Raw genomic sequence first — 12,219 nt, forward strand, 5'->3', positions numbered from 1 at the left:
AAATAACTTAAATTATTTGTACTTTACTTCTATATTTGGAAACAATACAAAATAATAAATTACATTTATACACTATAATCATATATTTCTCTTCTACTGCATTTATTTATCCCAAATGTACTTAGAAAATAAATAGAGAATAAAATTAACTACAACATGTTAGAGATATAATTTGTTTTGGGTACTATGGAATAAAGGATATAATAATAAAACATAAATAGAAATGACAGTTGCATAATTTATTACACATATAATAGAACTATAATTATCTATTAACTCTGACATTTCAGTAACTATTAATTTCGTCAGGAATAAATTTTGCTTGTAAAGGTGCTTTGACAAACTACATATGAAACAAATAAACAATAATGTCAGTAATTGTATTTTTAAAAAAGTGGCTTATACTTGGTTTGTTTCAAATTCAAGTAATATTTATAACAATAATGCATCAGAATCTTCTACACGAAAATTAGTTTTACTTTTATATTCCTTCGTTTAGATATTTCCAAAGATGTCGGAAATGACTAATTTTTTAGCCATTCAAAATCCTATTATATTCAAATTTAAGACACTTTTCGTCTTCTTATTGAATCAAGATGTTCACTTCCTGAACTATCATCTTTTCTTTTAGCATCTTTATCATTTTCAGATTTATCATTTAACGCCATTCGTATAGATTCCAGCAATTTCAAAGGACCAGCATAACTTTCTTTAGTATCTGTAAGTAAATACAATAAAATAAAATTTTTTATAAACTTGTAAACTTCAATTTTATTATAAACTTATTGATAATGAAGATAAATTATAAAGCATAAACAATTTATTAAATTTTCTCCTAACTAGCTCACTCACCAAGTTTATTTTAACCAAATATAGCTTTCTTGATTTTAGTAAGAAAACCTTCACTTTCATCATTTTGTACAGATTCTCTAGTCTGTCTCGCTTGAGTTTTTATCTTTGGACCTGCCAAAAAGATATGTACAATTTCAAGATAAAAGGATCTATATAATAGATAAATTATAAAAGCAAATAAACATATTCTAACTATTAAGTTAATTCAATAAATAAATTGTTAATTTTCTGAACACGTATATCTTATTAATATGAAACATTAATAAAACGCACATATAAATTTTTACATCATTTATTTAATTAGCAAGGTCAGGTACACATGAGGAAACTCAAGCGACACAAAAATCTAATCTTATACGGCTTTATAAGATAAACAAAAATTATTTAAAAAATTTTATTTGAAACATTTCTAACTTTTCAATTCTGATTAAATTCGATTTATTAAAAGAAAAAATAAGATGAAAATTCAAATATATCAGCTTTTTTGTACGTATGTTTAATTGATCATACAATAATCACAATTATGATTTGTCATGTTTATTCTTACCATTTGTTTTGTATGTTATACCATGTATACTTCCAGGTGTATTATCTTCAAGTTCAGCATAAGCTTGAAGTAATGCTAATTGTTTATCGTTTAATTTTGTGGGTACAACAATTTTAATTTGTACATAATGGTCTCCATGTCCCATACTATTTACTTTTTTTAATCCTTTACCGTTAAGTCGAATTTTAGTATGAGATGAAGTACCAGGCATAATCTGAATGGTATGATCCTCATAAATGCCTTCTATTCTTATAGTACCACCAAGTATTGCTTGTGATAATGAAATCTGAGCATCTGTATGTACATCTGAACCATCTCTTCGAAAATATTTCGATTTTTCCACACGGAATGTTATAAATACTTCTTTATTACCAACAGCCATCCGAATTGTTTGACCATCTTCAACACCGGCTGGCACCGGAACTGTTACTTTTTTACGTTGCACCTATTAAAGTATTTTATATAAAACAGTACCAAATCTATAAGTATTTATTATATGAATAAATTCTGTTATTATCAATTAATAAAATCATAAAATGTATTTGTACCGTTTGTCCTTTTCCTTCACATTCCATACAAGGATATTTAATAAACATTTTAGTACCATTACAATAACGACAAGTAGATCGCATCACAAAAGGACCTGTGCTAATTGTTTCCATTCCAGTTCCATTACAATATTGGCACCTAACTGCTTTCTTTCCTAATTCACTACGTGACCCTCTACATTTTGGACATGTATCTATTACATTCAGCTGAACTTCTTTATTCACTCCTCTGGCAGCTTGAGAAAATGTTAAATTCATAATAACCTAAAAATGGGAAATACAGTTATAATAGTATGGCATATAAATATACAGAGTGAGATACATAAAGTGTTACGACCTATTTTCTTCATAATTAATGCAGATATTAACATGATTCTTTTTTCTTTCAAATTAAAGAGTCAAAAGAAATCAATTATTTTATTTGCATCATATCTTTGAGCAGGTGCTTAATAGCGTTTACTTGAGATATTCTTTTACACCTTTCATAGTTGAAGTGTTATAATAAAAAAGTTATTTATAGCGTTAGAGTGTGTAAGACTTTATGTACATCTTTTTGTACAATATCATAGTATATGTACATGATATATAAATCTACCTCTTGAGCTGCACCAAAACCATATGATGATTCTTGAAAATCTTCAAAATCATTAAAAATATTAGTCTGAAATCCAGCTTGTCCAAATATTTTTCTAAACAATTCTTCTGGATTGATCGATGACCTAAATTGCCAGCTTTGACCAAAATCTTTGACATGTTCACCACTACCTTGATTCATTCCCATTTGTTCTGATGTAGCCCCCCATGTGTCATATTCCTTTCTTTTATTGTCATCGCTTAACACCTCATACGCTTCTGAAACTTCCTGAAATTTCTTGCTTGCATTTGGATCACCTTTATTTGTATCAGGGTGGTACTGTTTAGCAAGTTGATAGTAAGCCTTTTTAATTTCCTTTGCTGAAGCATTCTTGGATACACCCAATATTTCATAATAATTACGCTTTAAAAGTTTGCGTGTTACATGTATTCCTCTTTGAACTTGATTTAAATTTCCTATATTACCTATAATTATATTTAAAAAATAATACTCCATAATACAGGTGATTTTGTTAAATATACCTATAAGATTAATAACAAAAATGTATATATAATTTAGTAAAATTATACACAAAATATTTCACTATTAATCTCCTGCATTAATTATGTATTCATTTATTTTCTAAAACATTAATGAATTATTTCAAATTTACAATATAATTTTTTAATAATTGGTATGATTATAAAAATAAATTATATAATCAAATAACGAACAAAGTTGTTTTGACATCAAAGTTAAAGAGCTAAAGAAATGCAAAGAATTAAAAGTACAATATAATTTACAATTTCTAAATTAATTTTTTATTTGGAGACATTAATAATACAATGTCAATAATTTTAAAGTAAAATTAACAGATACTTAAACTAATATTTAAAATAAAATTGAAATAATAAAAATCAATTTCAATCTTATTATAAACAACTTTTATTAACAAGGAAAACATGTGTTGTGAATGGCAGGTTATACTTTATGTTAAGGGTTTATTGATTAAAATTTTAAACGACTAAACAATATTTAAAATAAGAAACTTTTTATAAAATAACAAAATACATTAAATATGTCGGGGATTCTTAAATAAAAGACGTATAATTAAAAAAGCATGATGTAATCTGTATTCATCATAGTATACATTACATTTTTCTGCTTTCTTTAAGTTCCAGTTGCCGACACCCAATACCACTGTTGTGATAGATCGGTGACAGGTGTTACATCTTTGCACGATACTACTAGGTAATTTATTTAATTTACTATTGTTGATTAAATTAATAGTCTTTGGTCGAAAAACGATTGCAAGTCCTTTACCGGTCGCCATGTTGCATAAGAGACGCATGGTTATACTATCACGTGACGAGAGTACAGTATGTTTTCTAGAAGTTACATGAAGAACATAGATTTAGTAACTTAAAACATAAAATATTCTTTTCTCTTTTACTGTTTTTTTAATATACTAATAAAACATTTATTACAAATTAATAATTCTTGAATTCCTTCAATAGTGTAAGAAATAATTCACCATGCATGCTTTAAATAATCTGTATGCTTTTTATTCTTAAAATTGTTCCAATCGTGTAAATATACATACATATGTATATTAGAACTATTTACATATTAGCAGCTGTCCCATTTTTACAAATTCATTGATTGATAACTTTTACTTACAAACTCGATTTGAATATAGGTAGTTTATATGATCTTTTACCTTTCTAGATTAAGTCAAATTGTGCAATTGGATCTCACTGCAACCTACAAGAAAAAGTAAAGCAAATATTACACGATTTAAACATTTATAGTTTCGAGTACTTCCAAGGGAAAAAGTGTAATAGATACAAAATTTAATATTTTTATTATGAATTATATTATTATGAATTTTGCTTTCTTTTTACGAACAAAAAAATAATGTCAATCGTTTCTAAAAATTTGTAATAGATGTTGTTCCTTCTCAATAATTAATTTATTATAATTTTTTATTCACTTAATGTATACAAATTTTTAATTACAGATTTATCAATTTGATTAAAATGTTATAGCTTTAAGAACTTAGTTACAAATGATAAAAGTTAACAATATTATGTAAAAATACATTAAAATAATACATAATTGTAATATCTATTACAAATTAACAAGTTATCACCGTTACTTTTCTGATTATGAAAAAGATGGTAAAGAGATTAACACAAAGTAATAAATATATAACTGATTCTTTCAATAAATATATTGGTCATTTTAGGTACATAGAAAAAAAGATTTTCGATCTTTTCAATAATCTACATACATCTATCATTCTCAAACAATCTACAATCTAGCAAATTGCTAATAGCAATAATTTTGTGGATACAGACGATCAGGTATGCGTACAACAGATCTATACGCACAGTATTATTATAGTCTCCTACATTTGAAAAAAGTATACACTCTTAACCTTTCACTTTTAACGATACATCTTCCAAAACTCACGCTTGCAAATCGTTTGTATAATCAATAAGATACGTAATTTTATGTTTAACAGAATTTAAACTAACCAATAAAAACATGTCAGATTGTTTAAAAGATTGTATATTCGAACTCAAGACACTTCTTACATAAACTTTACATTGTTTTTACTAAACAGTTACATCGTAACTGTTTCATATGCATTTCAAGATTTTATACAGAATTCTTCAGACAGAACTCTATTATATGCACACAAAATAATTTATATTATTATAGTAAAGAAAATCATACTATACGGTGTAAATATAAGTTTAGTAATCTATTAAGAACTCAATTTATATCTAAAGGAATTGTCTATTCGTATTATTTATGACGTATCAAAACAATTTTCGAATAAAGTTCCGAAGGGCTCCAGTGGCTAATTGAGATAAAATTTGAAAGGGAGGAAAGGGTGGGGGAACGAATTCTAATATAAAATTCAGCGCCGAGAATTTAAGTTTCCATAATACCGATAAGAAACGTTTAGTACAATACAATGCTGTCTTCTAGCTACCGTTCCTCTAAACATTTCACAACGGTCGGTAACTAATATATGCATATGTATAACAGATGACTAACTGGAAAAGAAATAAATACTGTCTGATGAATCGAACGAAAATAAACTTGCTCAAAATTGCGACGTTTGGGGTCTGAGTTGAAAGAGCAGTGGAATATTTATTTTACAAATGCACGCATTGATCTCAAATTTGATATAAGACTTGAATTTTTTCATCGATGTTTCCCATGATATAAGACTCTAAATTGTTTCATTGCACGTGTGTAAAATAGTGATTAAGTTAGATTAGGTTATATTTAATATTTCATTCGAGAGTACAGAGGGAAGAGTTCTGCTTGACCATTTCTAATGTTATTTAAACACCGACTTGTCTATGAGAGATAACCTTCTGAATTCCAATGGTTGTGTGGTAATGGTTTATGTACGTTAATTTGTCCTTGGACTCCGGCGTTCATTTACCTGTTTATCTAATCTTTCATTACAGTTTCTACTTATTCAGAACTGCCATTATGCCTGATTCATGCACAGCATAAATCTGGATTTTCACAACTATAATACCTCATAGAAATTTTGGTAATTGGTAAGGGTACTCGATCTAAAAAGTTGATGATTCTTCAGAGGTATATTCTAATGGAACCATTAGCGAAATTACAGGGGAAAGTAAGATAGTATTGCATAAATTTTTCTTGTTAGCAAAGAAGACTAATCACAGCCAGAAATCTTAATTTGTTTATATACAATGAGAAAACGACAATCTTCGATTAAAAAATTTATTTAGTTTGAAAAAAATAAATTTTTCGAAAATATTACATCATTCATTTTTAAATAAGTTGCTGTAATGAATTTTAACAAATGTTAACTTACCTTCAGACATATATTACTTATTTGGTCTGTGCAACTTATCATAACTATTTAAAAACATATTTTTTAAATTTACCTTGATTTGTATTTTAGTTTCTATTAATTCATTCTAATATATTGCAATGTATCATTGCAAATATATCAGTATAAAGTAATATAATGTTAGGGTAATTATTTAGAAAGCGGATGTACTGTCAATTTTGGTGATTTTTAAATATGTATAGAAATCGATATTTTAAAGAATAAAATTTTTCTGGTACTTATCTAGATTAGAGGATACTTCATCGTTCTTAATCATATTGAAATGTATTGTCAAGGTGAAACTCGCGAGCAACTTTTCTTTATATATGTTATTGCCGCTCTCTTTATATTTCCGAGATATTCGCGGTGAAAAATATTTCTGATACTCGATACACACTTCGCTGCTTCAGCATAAATATTACAAATTACGGTTGTCTTATTGCTTTTGTTACACATTTCTGTCATTGGGATATTAATCTGACAAAATCTATAACTAATTAAGTAATTACAGTAAATTGAAGTAGGTCTGACTAAATTTATATTCCAGCTACTCGAGTTTGAATTCAAAATCATTGAAATTGGTTAAGCTTGATCTTTTAGCAATTCATCGTCACTTATTTACACATTTCCCATTCTATTATGACTCATGCGCTGCCATACATACATACACTCGAAGATAAACCATCATAGTAGTGAGAATAATGTTTTGCTCATATCTCAGAAACTAAAATCAAACACAATGATCTAGAGAGAAGCATTTCGTGGATAAAATTAAAAACGCGGCTAAAATAAAAATCAAAGCTTTTTAACAAATATTTGTTCCCTATAACATAAATTATTTATTTACAGTTACATACTTATATACAAAGACAGAATTATTGTACACAAAAAATAAGTCATAGTTAATTTAAGAAAAATTAATACAAAATTTAAAAACAATCGACATAATTCGTTTAAATGTAATTTTAAATTATTTAACTGTCTAACTTAGTATGGGTAATGGATAAACTTTTCACTACTTTTACCATCTTGATCATTTTCATCAAAATCTTGCTTATCCTTAGTTGTTCCTATTGTAAATGTGAAAGTTGTTTCCGGCTCGACAGATCGTGATCATAGTAAAGCCAAAATTTCGATAGGTAATTTAAGTTTTTAAGTTAATTTAAATTTTGTTAATTTTTGTTTTTGAAACTTTTAAAGTCTTATTCAAAGTTTCTATAACTCTATCGAATACATTTTCAAGGTTATTGTATCGACTATTCTTTCAAGCATGAAATTCACTATTGTGTTTAAAAAAATTTATTTTTTAATTTCGTTAGGTTAGGTTAGGTTAGGTTAGGGGTTAGGTTTTTTTGCTTCCCGTAAATTAGAATTCTATGAGTTGTTTAAGGCACGTGTATAATAAAATTTATGTTTCTATTAAATAGAAAGGAGTAACTTTTTAATCATTTTTCGCAGTATCTTAATCATATTTATCGGTATTTTGATATTTTAGTTTACTAACATAATATGTTGCAACGATTTCTTTTGTGTTCCCTTTGCATATTTAGAATAATAATATTTCTTTTAATATGACTATAAATAATCGAATTCGGTTTAAAGAAAATAAATTTATGTTAAGAACAGTGGCCACGAAAATTTAGTAATTATGCAGGTTAGGAGCATCCTCGCCGGTTTTGATGGCCTTGAAATATGCACTCTCAGATCAATCTCTTTCCTACGGAAGTTATGACTTTAGTTTCCATAACTATAGTTATATTTGTAAAAAAATGATTGCTACTATTATATTGAATTTATATTTTTACAATTTATTTAATTATTGATATTTTAAATAATAAATATATTAATTTATATTTATTAAAAAATCATTTAATTGAAATAATTTGAACAATTATTCCAATAATTATTTTATTATTTATTTGTTTACCATCTTTAAGAGATTTAAAGTCGATTTCCTCGAAAACGAAGCTTCGAATGAAAAAATTTTATTCTTTATTTTCGATTTGTTTTTTCATTTAGAATCATCCTCTCCTCGGTTGTATCACCGATGCTATTGTATTGATGGTCCATACATCTAACAAGCCATAGCTAAGTGCACGTGTACTCGGTGAATATTCAAAGTCGATTTTCTCGAAAATGAAACTTGGAATTAAAAAATTTTATTCTTTTTTCTTCGATTTATTTCTGAATGTAGGATATCTTTAGACTTCGCCAGGTATAGAGGTCCCGTTAGAATCTGGCGGCCAGACGAGTCTCGGGAAGTCGGGGCCAGGCTACGTGAGGTAGCCTTGCGCAACCCCGGTTTTCTCCATTGTAAACTACGGGTGACGCGCCCGCGGGCACCTCTCGGGAAGAGTCCCCGCGTGGGTGACCCTCTGAAGAGCCTAACCTGAAGGAGGAATCCCTTCCACCCCAGAGCGTTACGTGGGGGGAGTTTCCTCCCCCTTCGGGGGGGGGTCCTTGCTTTTCAGACGGACTCAAAAGGGCCCGCTCTGGAAGATAGCGAGGCAGTTGAGATAGAGAGTCGAGATAGTTTCGTTAGACAGTGCTGACTGTTGCGTTGTTAGATTAGTGAACCCCCTTAGAATCCCAGAAGTGGGATTATTCGTTCAATTACAATTCAGAAGTGGAATCTTTCGTTTTATTACAATATATACGAGTTAATTTATTAAATATTATATATTTATATATTAAGGTCAGATAAAAATGCGTACTTACTGTAATTGAAATTCTGAGGAAGAAATATTACCGATTAGTAAATGCAACTCCAAAATTTTACATTTGTAATGTTCAAAATTATATTTTAGAAAAATGTACACCTTATTTTATCCATGATTGGTCTTGTATAGTTTGGAGTATTATTAATTTGAATCCAATTGTTTTGCGTTGCCCGCAAAAAGAATTGTACCCCATCTTAATTATGTACCCGATTTTTCCCTACTTTTTCCAGTACTATCTCTATTTTATATAGATGTACACTCATTTCTTACAATCAGGTCGATAAATAAAATTACGATATATTAATTATTATTGTGTATGCTACTGAAATATGTAAATAATTGTAAGTAATTCTAAAGTCTATAAAAATAGGTACAACTTTGTTCTTTCTTTACCACCTCGTTACGAAAACATCCATAGGTCGAAACAAACACCGATATTGTATCAGTAAAACTATACCAAAACCGATGTAATATCGAATGATGAATATCGATATAGTATCGAAATTGAAATAAATTTATTTACTTATTTTCCATTGCTTTCCTTTCTGGTATATTATTCTAATATAAGTTATACTAGAATAAAATTTAACTTTCCTTAATATTTGTTTAAAAAATCTTGAAAATTTTGTAATAAAATAAAAAAATTGAAAAATTTATCGATAAATAGAGGTAAATTTACCAATATTTTTATGTAGCGATATGACACCATAGCTGTATTTCTGTATTTTAGTTTTCATAAGGGTTATGAATATACTACCGACATTTACCGGTATAATAATTTTCTGTTTCCATAGAAATTCCTGGAAATAAAACTTACTTTAACTAGAATTATTTTTACGTGTTGAGATATGTCATTTCATCTTTGTAACTGGAATTTAGTGTAGTTAAATCTCTGTAAGTCAACGTTTGCTTCTATAAGTCGAACTTTTGTGACCGCTACCTTTATAGTTCAAGGTTTATAGCTTTCTATCACAAGATATCAAAAATATTTGATACTGTCTCCTCTTTTTTAATTATTATAATTATCTTAAGTGACATAAAGCGTTTTCGTAAGTTGAATACATAATTGTCACCATCTCCCGTATTTTTAACTTTTGCATCTACATTGAATCGCATTTTGTGTTAAGTTTTGAGAAAAAGGTTAAAACACTAATGTTGTTTGTTAAAACAAAATACGAAAAAGAATATATCGAATAAAGCAATTTCAGATTCGAGATTACATATAGATGGTGTTCAACGTAACGGTTGCACCGATTTTTTAGGCATTTACATTAATCTGACAAAAAAATGTTTGAAATAAAAGTTAATGCGTTCTTTGTGGAAAACAAATTGCAATAATAAAAATTTTGAAAAGTCTTTTTATTTGATAAAAAAACGCAGGTCATCTTGACTTTTTTAAGTGGCATTATATACTTTTCACGTTATAGAGTTATAGCTGACAAACCTGCTACGCAATGACCTTCAAGGAATCTTTAACTTAAAAATTTGCAATAATCGAGAAAATAATTTTCCTACCTGTAATTCCTCGGAAATCGGTGCAACCGTTACGTCGAACATTCTATATATTCTGGATTATATTTACACAATAAATAATTCACGTTTAAAAATCGAATTTTTCTTCTTTTAGGTCGTCATAATTAAAAAATTATTAACTTTTGTACAAAGTCTCTATATGTCGAATTTTCGTTTATCAAATCTCTTTTAAACGAAAAATTCGATAAGTCGAAACCTCTAGCACTTTAAACGAGAAATTTAACCGTATATTTTTGTATTACATAATACAGAATGATAAATTTATTTTTTTTAATACATATCTACATTATTATTAATGTTTGCTTAATATTTAAACTGTTTTAGTGTAAATTCATTAAGGAAATTCTCTTTGATATTATTATTTTTGATAAAAGAATTTGTAAATCATTATAGAAAAAAGAGTAAATGTTATAGTGAAATTGTAAAATTATTATTAAGCAACAAAAACACAGTAACAGTAAATATTTGAATATTATTTGTATATTTAATATTATAAGAATTATGAATGTGTATATGACTGGGTTTGTCGTATTTAATATTATAGATGATACTAATGACTGCTTCTCATGTATACAATTTTACTTTTTACAGAAAAAGTATAAAAATTTCATTTTTAATAAAAAGTTCAACGTGTTAAACTTATCGAATTAGATATTTTCCCGAATTAAACAAGACTGTCGATGCTGTGTATGCATTCTATGCCATCGTGCTTAGTATGATACATTATATGCGTCCTGGAAGGAACTGATATCAGTTTGTTGCAATATTCATTCTGAACTTATGTCGTGTCACGTGACATAAAAATTTGATTGTAAACATCGGTTTGTTATATTTTCTGTAGAAAATAATCCAACGATAATAAATCGAGTGAATTTATCATTCAGATAATGATTGCTCTACGCCAGATCTATCGGTCAACGAAAACATTATTTAGTATGTTACGTGACTTTCTGATGTTATACAGTCGCCATCTTCATTTGACATTCAACGCTGGAATGTAAGATTTTTCAATAGTATAGATAATTTTTGAATAAGAAAATCGTTCCTTTTAATCATCAATTAAAAATAATATGATAATTTTACTTATCAAAAAATCATGCAATTTTTACATTAATTTTATGATATTTTAATATAATAAAATTATTTAATATAATTATATACATTATATAATTATAATATATTATAATAAATTTTTCGGTTATACACTTTTTTCAAAATATTCAAAATTTTGGACAGAAATGAGTGATAACAAATAGATAACGAGTGATAGTTAAAGATATAAAATCACTACATAGCAAACCATTCAACTCTCCAAATAGCATCTTAAAATATTTCAGGAAGATAAAGAATCGAAACATTAATTATTAATACTGTACGACATTGATTTGGAATAAATTTTTCGGTTATACACTTTTTTCAAAATATTCAAAATTTTGACAGAAATGAGTGATAATAAATTGATAACGAGTGATAGTTAAAGAATTAAATTGAAATTGGAAGTTTATCAACAATTTTTTTTACCTTAGAGCTATTATATTAGAATTATTGTAAAATAC

The 12,219-nt window shown here is 27.4% G+C and overlaps 1 protein-coding gene across 2 annotated transcripts; it reads right to left on the reverse strand.

Moving 5' to 3' along the window:
- Positions 1 to 339: 339 nt before the first annotated feature.
- LOC108545992 (protein tumorous imaginal discs, mitochondrial) lies at positions 340 to 3,872 on the reverse strand. Of its 2 annotated transcripts, XM_017897896.1 has the most exons (6): positions 3,677 to 3,872; positions 2,543 to 3,006; positions 1,948 to 2,211; positions 1,400 to 1,844; positions 853 to 963; positions 660 to 718 (listed from the first exon to the last, which is right to left on the reverse strand). In XM_017897896.1, the coding sequence occupies exons 1-5, from the start codon at positions 3,870 to 3,872 to the stop codon at positions 863 to 865; spliced, it is 1,470 nt and encodes a 489-aa protein (XP_017753385.1). In that variant the 3' UTR covers positions 660 to 718; positions 853 to 862. The 2 variants fall into 2 exon arrangements, with proteins under 2 accessions (XP_017753384.1, XP_017753385.1); XM_017897895.1 differs by lacking the exon at positions 853 to 963 and having other exon boundaries at positions 340 to 718.
- Between the last annotated feature and the right edge of the window lie 8,347 nt (positions 3,873 to 12,219).

Source organism: Eufriesea mexicana, unplaced genomic scaffold (assembly GCF_001483705.2).
Source record: "Eufriesea mexicana isolate 0111107269 unplaced genomic scaffold, ASM148370v2 scaffold598, whole genome shotgun sequence".
NCBI classification, from domain to species: Eukaryota; Metazoa; Arthropoda; class Insecta; order Hymenoptera; family Apidae; genus Eufriesea; species Eufriesea mexicana.

Bases quoted from the DNA above. Each gene is read 5' to 3' on its own strand.
- LOC108545992 (XM_017897895.1), bottom strand. From the start codon at position 3,872: ATGCGTCTCTTATGCAACATGGCGACCGGTAAAGGACTTGCAATCGTT. The intron at 2,212-2,542 runs GTAGATTTATAT...TCCCATTTTTAG, and splicing joins GTTTTGGTGCAGCTCAAGAG to GTTATTATGAATTTAACATT. The intron at 1,845-1,947 runs GTACAAATACAT...ATACTTTAATAG, and splicing joins GTGAAGGAAAAGGACAAACG to GTGCAACGTAAAAAAGTAAC.